Below are 10,546 nucleotides of genomic sequence, written 5' to 3' on the forward strand. Positions count from 1 at the left end.
CCCTAGTTCAGTTTGAAAATGTACGAAGACTTATTGTGAGCTTTTATTCAGTACGTGAGATTAACGGCACTTTATAACATCAGTAAACTATTAATTATTGGATGAAAAAAATACACAACACAGGACACAAGGTATCTAGTAATGATGTTTTTATTTGGAATATTGTGCTGGGAATGGATGAGTTTCATTGTGTCATCTGATATGGCTGTAGATCCAAGAAGTGAACTTGGTGACCCTGCTGTAGACCCCGGGTAGGTTTGGTCTGCCGCAACCGGACCCCCAGCTGACAATCCCAATCAGGAACCAGCGACCCCCGCCTGGTGCCTGACATGACAAAGGGCCACCCGAATCTCCCTGAGATACGAAGAGTACACAACAGTAACTTGCAATGATTCACTCACTAATGTGCACAGAAATGCATGTGAGTCTTTTCTTTAAGAGTCTTTTCAGTCGGATGGGAGCATACCTTGCAGGCATCCTGCGCTCCTGAGGGGACTCCAGCACACAGCATGCGTGGTGAGATGATTCCGTATCGCTTCTTACACTCCGTCTGACTCATTACAGACACCTCTGCTTTCTGTAGCACCAAGGAAAGCACCGTGTCTGCAGAGCGGCGAGATGAGGACCACATATCAGACAACACATCACCTCCCAAATGGACTACTGCAATGATGTCTTGTCCTGCCTAACAATGTGCTGGATAAGCTGCAGTATGTTTAAAACTCAGCTGCACATCATCCTCAGCTTTGTGCACCTCTATTGACTCCTGGTCAAGTGGTATCTCCTATAAAACCCTCATCGTCATCTATAAATCTCTACAAGCCCTTGCTCCCCACTGCTCATTCAGACCTTTGTAGTCCACAAAAGCCTACTCTCCATCCCCCACACCATCCTGTTGCTGCCCCCACTAACTCTGACCACCCCCAAATCCACAATGCCTCATCTTTGGGATTTTCAAAAACCAGTTCAAACGTCACCTATTCACTGAGGCCTTAAGCTCAGGCTTTTTTTGTTGTTGTTGTTTTTGCTTTACACACACACAAATCAAAGGCTTGTATTACTTCTATGGGATTTCTTTTACATATTTCTGTTTGTATTTTGCAAGATGTATGTATAATTTATTTATCTTTATTTAAAACTTCATTTGTTTGCATCTGAAATATTTTGGATCATCTTGGGAAACCGTTACGTCTTCGCAACATGACATGCATGCAATCAACAGTTGAAGGCATTAGATGTTCATTTGTCAGTAACTGCCTCACAAAGAGTTGAATTTAAATGAGTCCCCTAAGAATGGGCCTACATTTTATGCATTTATTGTTTATGTCTCTGAGGTCAAAAAACAAATAGTTCAGCATTAAATATCATTTGCATCTTATAGTACTGCCCTAAAATAAAATAAAGGTGGTGTCCAGATTGATAAAATTAAATATTTTGTGTTTTTGGAATTGTTATTGCCAAATATATCTTGAGGATCTTACAGCTTCTAACCCAGTGACAGCTGGGGTAGGTTCCAGCCCCCTTGGACCCTAAATTTAAATAAACAGATACAAAAAAAGTAGATGGACAGATGTAAAACTTCTCAGACTTTGCTTGTACTTACCATCCTCAGTTCGGTATCCCCACCCAGTCACTACACAGCGGTGGCTGTCGGTGACGGTGTGGGAGGAGGGCGGTAGGCACACAGGCTGGACCAGTGGGCTGAGGGAGGGTGGCCAAGGTTTCTTCAGCTGCAGCAGCGCGATGTCGTAGTCAAACATTTGAGCGTTATAATACTCGTGCACCACGATCCGCTGTATCTCCACCACGTACTTGGCACTGCCTTGTGTCAGCATGCCGAGGTGGGCTCTCCAGTAACGTGGATCAGATAGCCTGCAGAGGCAGAGGTCAAAGTTCAGTGACATTAAAGAAGCAGGTTGTATAAACTGGAACTTATTAAACTAGATCTTACACACTAAAAGAAAGATGAGTTGAGCTGATGAATTGATAATCTTTAATCTAAAGATATCATGTGAGGTCTTTGGCAGATTATAACCTGTGAAAAACTGTGGGCTTGCAAGTAAACCAGCTGCTCAGAGTAATTGATGCAATGTTATTACTAAATTAAAAGAATACTTATAGTTCATAAGAATACTAGTGAGCTTGGCTGACCTTTGTTTGTTGAAGCAGTGAGCAGCTGAGACGAGCCAATCAGTGGAGAGGACAGAAGCACCGCAGTACAGGTGACCATCAAAATAGAGGCTGACCTGCCAAGGCCACTCCCCCTCTGCAGAGTTTACTCCACCCACGATACGCTCCAAGCCAGTTGACGTGAACACCCTGGTCAATGGGGAGGGACGACCACAAGCTGAGGGTGATAGAGATGGGTTTGTTGTTACACTTGTTAGATTTTGAAGGTGACCACAGTGTTTGTGAGCGTATTTTACCATTTAAACCCATGTGGTTCTGTCACATAATGCAGTTAAATTTAACTGCATTATGTGACAGAACCGCACTACTGAATCTGATATTATTATGTGTATGCAAAGATCTGCCACACATTTAAATGCATGTGCACACTATGTCTTTATCAGTGTGTACAGCTCATGGCACAAGTTACACACACACACACACACACACACGATAATCACCTATGTTGACATGCTGATTCATCACCATGGCTGGCAGTCCTGCTGCCACCTTATTAAAACTCAGAGCTTTGATGCACGTGTGTGTGTACTAAGCCCAGTGTTAGTGAGTGATCAAAGGCAGACCTGTTCCCACCACCTTGAGACCCCATCATGATAAAATAACAGCAAACAGAGAGAGCCACGGGTCACCTCAGCGCTGCAGGTCAGCAAGTTTGCAGCTCAGTGCCCAGAGGGTTAGAAAAAAAGACAGCTTTCTCATGAAAGATCTGGCAAAGATCTGGCAGTGTGGTGGCAGCATAATCACAGTCATTAAAATCAGATACATCAGAGGGTAAGCAAATATAATTTAAGCAAATATTTGTGATTACAGCTTATATTGAGTTGAACCAGCTTTATTTCACTCAATCTATTTGCCAAACACTTATGATGTTAGCAAAGCAAACAACTGAGGAAATAATAAAAGGTGGAGCCAACAGCATTTTAAAGGCACCTTACATCTACAGTTCAGCATGTACTGCTCGTGCTGCTGCTCTAAAACTCAAGTGAACTGAATAAAAAGCCACTGAAATTCAACCTGGTAAGTATAAAACGTTTTAAGCTTATTAATTATACTATTATTATTCAGGCACTCAGGTGGCCACTCCAAGGATAATCCAGGAACAATTTCCTACCACAAAACTGTTTCTATTTCCAGTATTAGATGTGATAATGTTACTAAAACGCAAACAAATTTAATTAACAAGAAGTCAAAATCAGAAAATCTCTGTCGGGGTTTCCTTCCGAGTAGGAAACCTCTTTATTGTGTAAAATGTTTCCTACTTGGCAGGGTGATTGCAGCTTCATCCTCGCAGAACTGGATGTTCTGATGGTTAAAAAAAAAAAAAAAAAAAGCCGGACACAACAATTCAACCTTTTTTTTTTTTTATAATTTGAATTTATTTGAGCATAATTATGAACTATTTATACAAAAACTGAAAATGAATGCAGTTTATGAAAGAGTTCAAATGTAGTCTCATACAAACCCAACATCACACCGCATGTTGGGAGTAGAGTCATCTACAAGAGCTCAAGCTGTAATTGTTGCATGCTACAAAAATACGATGTGTACACATGGCACGTATCGAGGAGTACTCACCACAGTCGGCCTCATCACTGCGATCCTGACAGTCATCGAGTCCGTCACACTTTGCGTTCTTTTTCAGGATGCAGGAGCCGCTTTTGCACTGATATCTGATTGCAGAGCAGGTCGTTTCTGATGAAACAAGTCTCAGTTATTAGTGGCTAAAAGGCACGTTTCATTTTATAAAGTTGCAAACGACACGTACCCTGAGTGCAGTTGAGTTCATCGACTCCATCCGTGCAGTCTGTCACTCCATTGCATACTAGCAGAGGATGCAGGGGACTATTGGCACCGCAGCTCATCGTGGGCCTTGCTGTGAAAATATGCATCATTTTCTAAAGTGTGGACTGAGTCCTCAAGGAAATAAACACATTTAACCACATGCCAGACATCAAGAACAGTGTAACGTTTCAACAGGAATTCACGATGCTATTTTAAACAGACAAGGAATGAAAGCCGAATCACATTCCCATTGTTTAAAAAAACAAAATCTATGTATGGTTAATTGGAAAACAACTTACAGCAGAAGACCTCGTCACTCTCATCCTGGCAATCATCCAGGCCATCGCAGAGTCGAGTCTTCTGCACGCACAGTCCCGTGTTGCACAAGAAATGGCTCTCTGGACAGGCTGTTGAGCAGAGAAACAGAAACAAAACTAAATCTCTATCATTTTGTTGCACTGGCTCAATATAACACAACACAATAAACTTCTCTGGGGCTGCAATTCAGTGACAATTAACAACAAAAGAGCTACAAGAGTTTCAAGAGCTACAGTAAAGGATTATCTTTTTTTTCACATGAATTTCCATATTTGTTTTCCAACATTTTCACTTTGTCATTTTTAGAATCCTCTTATAAACAATCTCTAGTTCACATGCACACAGATACACAGAAATACGCATTTCCTGCACCCCATCCTAGCGGTCACAGTGAGTCAGGCTCGAGTTATGCTGTGCTTACGCTGGTTCATACTGTAGCTGCTATAAGATGCCTGAAAAGGCTGAGCAGAGGTACGTGAGCTGCAGCGAAACTCCACCTCTGGATTGTAGTCAGCAATCCGAAAAACTGTGTCGTGCCCCACGTAGCTTCCACAGTAACTGTGGAAGGAAAACAAGCATCAAGAAAACTCATCACAGGATGTGGGACAAATATGGTCATGATAAAAATGAATGGTCTAAAAATATCCAGGACATTCAGTACATGAGGTGACTATCCATCTCTGTAGACTACTGAAAATACCTAATAATAATAGGCAGTGGAACTTTTTATTTGAATTCAGTGTGATCAGGTGTAGCCACGTACATGACTTCATTCACCTTCCACCAGCCTTGGTCACAGCCATTCATGTCCTTCGGTTTCAGAACATAGTTGTGGAAGCGCAGTGCAACTCCTAAAGTGGAGTTCTGGGTCTGTTATAAAATGACAGAACACACAATGAACAAAAACTAATAATAATAATGTGCGTGTGTTCGCATGTCACTTGTTTGTCTACCTTAAATTTCCAGGTACAGGAGCACTGTGGGGGCAGCATGCTGGGGTAGAAGGGGCTGTAGATTCGATCTCTGATGCCAGGCTCCAACTGGGTCTCAATTTGAGACATACAAACTGAGAGTGACAGAGGCCTGAGGGTTATAGTTTCCCAAGCTAATGCTAGATGTTACATAAATCTGGGTGCTGGAACATTATATTATTGAGAAATCATTCTTTAGAAGCAGACTTATTATACATATCCTACACAATTCACTGAAATATTAATTTCATGTCAATGCTTTGCTTTCAGAAAACGTGTTTGTCAAGAACTACTGGTTTATAAGACAGAGCAGGTAAATGTCTCATACCTTCCTCAGCGATTGCCTCAAAGTATCCTCTGAAATTTTTATTCCCGTTGGTCATTCTGAAGGACAGCAGCATGAAATTGGAGGTAGAAACGATGGAGATGGCGCTGGAGACCGGCTCACACAGGCTGCAGCACAAAGATGTAGATCAGCACATGTGAAATTTGTATTTATGAGTATATAAATATTCTTGGTAGTCTTAGTGCCAATGACTGGGACTTCTTTAAGTGAAACGTGGGGACCGACTTATTTAAACATCTGAAAAGATGGATGCCTGAAAAGACTGAGAAGAGGTACGTGAGCTGCAGCGCAACTCTGGATTGTAGTCAGCAATCTGAAAAAACGTGCTGTGTGCTACGTAGCTGTGAGTCTGTCAGTGGAGTTAAAAATACTTATAATACTTAGAAATACTTAGAATATATATGTAAATGTCAGATGCTCTGGAATATTGTGCTCTGGACAGATGAAACTAAGACGGAGTTTCTGGCCACAGTAAGAATAGATATGTTTTAAGGCCATCTGAGGAATGACTCAAAAAGCAGAAACGGGTTATTGGAAAGGCTTAGTCTAAGCCATCCAAGTGGTATTGATCATCATACCACTAAAAATCCACTAGGATTTAAAAATGGGCAATACATGCAGGTAAACCTTTAGAAATCTGCAGGAATTCTGTGTGTTGTTTTAGAGAATCTTAACTATACTGTAAATCAAACTTGTACTCTGGTGCAGACTCGCCTGTGCAGAATGCGCCCTCTCATGGGCAGCAGAGCGTCATACACAGTGAGGGCATCGTTCACGCAGTCACTGGGCTCAATAACAAATGAGGTGATGGTAAGGCGGATCAGAGAGCCAGGGACTGCAGTGAGCTTTACATGGCAATTTATACCGCCCCATGACGAGAAGACGCTTAAAGGGACCATCACCCCAGGAAGGTTGGCATACATCTTATCTACACACTGAGAGTCTGGAAGGAGAGAGAAAAAAAACTCATGAAAACAAAATGCAGACATGCAGGATGTTTGTTATTCACCTCAGTAGTTCTTACCTGCTGTGTTGGATGAATAATCTGAACGCTGAACACCTGCAAGAGAGCAGAATAGTCAATTTAGTCAAAGGTTCAGAGTGATAAATATGCATTAGACTACAGGTGAAACACACAAATGCACCATTGATGAGGATGGAGTCTATGTCAACTGGAAGACCCAGCAGGTAGCCTACAGAGGACCTGTTCAGGCTGGTGTGGACTGAATCTCTGAAAATGGCTGCTAAGCACTCCTCACACATCTCTGAGCTCTTCAGTCGAGGGACCACAAAAGCCATCCAGAAATGCACCAACACGCCACCCTTGTTGTTGTTACTTGGGGAGGAAAACAGATTGACAGAACATCTTTAAAATCATAAAACTAAATGAAAAACAGCAGATTTGTTTGGTTTTAGTTTATGATGACAAGGAGCACCAAAGTACCTGAGGTCTGAAATGACAGCTTGCTTGTAGAGTTTCGCAACTGAGGACATTTTGTACACATTGTTCACCTGCAAGACACCAATAATGACACCAATAATCAACAGCAGAGAAGTACAGACCAGCAGTTCACCAGCAGGGTTACACTGACACCTACCACGTGCTGTATTTTATTTGCCATGGACACAAACTCATGCGACTCTGCTTGCCGGTACTCTGGGATAAACTCCACATTGGCTACACGGAACATCCCAGCGAAATATGCTCCACTGTTACTTTCCCTGCGAACTGAGGAAATCTGGTCAAATTTAGCTTTTTTTCCCCTTCGAACTACTACATTACAAAAATACATTTTAATAACATGCTGCCAATGAAATTAGCTAAACGTTTATGCACAGCATCTAAACACTGAACTTTGCAAAGATATTTAATGGACAGTTCACCTCAAAATCTAATTTACTCATTTTTCCTCTGGCCTGTTGTCATCTAGATTGTTTTAGTGTGAGTTGTCCAGTTTTGGAGATCTACTCATGACAAAATAAAAATAAATAAACCATGAAATTTTTTACATATCAACAAATAATAAAAATTATCCAGACCTAAGCAAATCTTAAAATCTATCCAACCTCAAAGGAATGATAAAATATGCCATATTACACAGTGTCATTATTTATTTAAACAAAATTAGGTTAAAATGCATGTAAGTGTGTGTTAACAAGGAGGAAAGACATCAATGATCTTGGAGAAGTAATTGCTGATGCTCATTAACTTGGGAAGGGTTTGGCCATTTCCAAACAATTTGAATTGCATCTCTCTGTAGAGAGAAACCAGGAAAGTTTTCAGTCTTCCCAGAAGTGGACGACACAGCAAATTTAGTCCAAGGTCAGGTCTGTGCAGTGCTTAGAGAAACTGTAAAAACCCAAGAGCTACATCTCAGGCTCTACAGGCCTCGGTTAGCATGTTAACACGCTAACATATTAACATTTAGCATGCTATTAACATTTAGTTAACATGCTATTAACTTTAGCTAACATGTTAACATGCTAACATGCTAACTTCAAAACAATCTAATTATGAACAGACTGTTTAGAAGGATTTTCAGGCTTTTTCTTTCTAAAGCAATCGTGGCAGCACAGCTTAGCTTTGCCAAGTTGCATCTCAACAAACCACAAGATGTCTGGAACACAACACAATAACCTTTGGTCAGACGAGAGCAAACTGGAGATGTTTGTTCATAATGCACAGCACCATGTTTGGCGAAAACAAAATGCAGCATATCAGCACAAACACGTCATTGCATCTGTTAAACACAGTGGTGCTGGAAGATTGATTATTTGGGCCTGTTTTGGAGCTACAGGACTTGGGCACCTTGCAGTCAACGAGTTGACCATGAACTCATCTGTGTAGTAAGTGTTTTAGAGTCAGTGCGTGGCCACAGGAACTTCATGCAACAGGACAATGATCGGACGCACAGAAGCAGAACACCTGATAGAAATGCTGTGGCGAAACCTTAAAAGAGCTGTGCATGAATAAAAGTCAGCAAACTGAAGCAACATTACAAAGAAGAGTGGGCCACTTCCTCCACAGTGGTGTGAGAGACTGATAAAGCCATACAGAAAATTGATTCCTTCAAGTTATTGCTGCTAAAGGTGGTTATACAGCCTGCTGAACCACGGGGTGTGCTTAGATTTTTACATATAGCTCCTGCATTTTAGCTTAGTTTTTCTTAAATGAATACCAACACATTGTAGCATGTCGTTTGATGTAGTTCCTCTGAGGTTATATTTAGTTTAATTTAACATGATAGGTAAAACCTTAAAATTGAAAGAGCGCGTACTTCCTTTTTACTGTATTATTTGTGTCATCCTTCAAATATAGTGGAGCAAAACTCAATTTTTCCTGTAGTTTTAAGAAACCAAGTCCTGACTTTTTAAAAGACACAGTGATGCTGAGTTTCTTACATTTATTTTTTAGCATGTTATTTTTTTTTATGAATCTTTGACCCAAACTTGGGTCACTGGGGGAATCAAATACTTATCTCCCTCACTAAAATGATTGTTCATTTGTAACTGCTCCAAAATGCTCTTGCATCAATTTTTCACTGTTAAATAAACCAATACACAGTTATAGACTCGTCATTTTTTTGTAATTATTTAAAATTATGAATTCAGCAGGGAGACAGCCACACACTTTCCTGACTACAGATGAGGCCCAAAGAGAAAACAGTTTAATCTGTGGTGAACTGTCCCTTTAAATATCTTTCAGGAGCAACATTTAGTTTTTTTTAGTTTTTTTTGTTTGTTTGTTTTTTAAATAAAAGTATAAGAATACTTCCACTTACAAATAAAGACCCACAGCAGCGACCACATGATCACCACCACGACGAACACTACTGCTGTGACGATTACAGCTATATGTGGAATGTTCAGCAGACGGAGCCACAGCCTCTTGAGTCCTTTGGGCTTCCGTCTAGTTTTCCTGTACTTCCTGCGCAGCTTCTGCAGCGTGTGGTCCACCGTTGCCACCTCCACTGACACATCTGCAATCTACAGCCAGACAGGGGAACACGGTCATGGCCATTCAAAGCTGTACATCAAATGGACAGCACATTTTGCTTGCCCTTTAGAGCAATCACACAAAAGGGCAAACTATGGGAATGGATTTAATGGTGCTGAAATAATAGGAAAAGAACACCAAAAACAATTAACAGTTCACTATGAAGATTCAGGATCAGGACGAAAGGGCACAAGAGGGTGAAGCCGGCTCTCCAGGGCAGACCATCCTCCTCTTATCTCTGTACTGTATCTGCAGGTCAACTTGCTTCTATTACAGTAGGCTGAATAATCAATCCCAAGTGCATGAGTGACAGAGGTTCTGAATAATGCATGGTTCAAAATCTATTTGATCTGCTACCAGTGATTCAAATATGTGCCAGCTAAAAACGAGGCTGGTTTACTTGGCACCTCAGCTCGTGACCCAGTGTCTGAAAGCAGTACCAACTCCATCAGATGTAACTTCAGTGCTCATTGAGTTACCCAATGCACATGTATTATTCATTCAGTGTCATCCTATACTGTGCAACTGGCAAATATTCCATCACAAGTTAGCAGACCATAGACACGTAGTAAAAATATAAATATCCATTTAATGTGAAATAAGCTGAGAGGTTTAAAGCTTTGACATGTGTCAAAGTAAATCTTCCAGGATTTGAGTCTAGAGACACAGCTATGCTGAAGCTCAAAACAAGGTTACACAAATCTACACACACAGCTATTTGTTACCAAGTTAACGATACAGCTTACTTACACTGGCACAGTCCTGTCGAGATGCATCATCATCTCCACTTGTCTGCTTGTTCTCATCGTGCTGTGCGCCCATGACACAGGCATCCCTTCAAGCCGCAATCATCTAATTTCTGACTTTTGTTCCTTCAGATCCATTCCCACTGCCTTTTAGAACGAGAACAGCCGTTCATGAGAACAGCAGATTCGAACAGAG

The 10,546-nt window shown here is 41.1% G+C and overlaps 1 protein-coding gene across 1 annotated transcript; it reads right to left on the reverse strand.

Moving 5' to 3' along the window:
• Positions 1–152: 152 nt before the first annotated feature.
• tmprss7 (transmembrane serine protease 7) lies at positions 153–10,426 on the reverse strand. The gene is made up of 18 exons (XM_063483405.1): positions 10,355–10,426; positions 9,390–9,594; positions 7,206–7,336; positions 7,052–7,119; positions 6,753–6,943; positions 6,632–6,667; positions 6,322–6,550; positions 5,590–5,714; positions 5,244–5,356; positions 5,054–5,160; positions 4,712–4,848; positions 4,272–4,379; positions 3,956–4,063; positions 3,766–3,882; positions 2,152–2,347; positions 1,604–1,872; positions 467–603; positions 153–354 (listed from the first exon to the last, which is right to left on the reverse strand). The coding sequence occupies exons 1-18, from the start codon at positions 10,424–10,426 to the stop codon at positions 193–195; spliced, it is 2,511 nt and encodes an 836-aa protein (XP_063339475.1). The 3' UTR covers positions 153–192.
• Positions 10,427–10,546: the final 120 nt, after the last annotated feature.

Source organism: Pelmatolapia mariae, linkage group LG9, assembly GCF_036321145.2.
Source record: "Pelmatolapia mariae isolate MD_Pm_ZW linkage group LG9, Pm_UMD_F_2, whole genome shotgun sequence".
NCBI classification, from domain to species: Eukaryota; Metazoa; Chordata; class Actinopteri; order Cichliformes; family Cichlidae; genus Pelmatolapia; species Pelmatolapia mariae.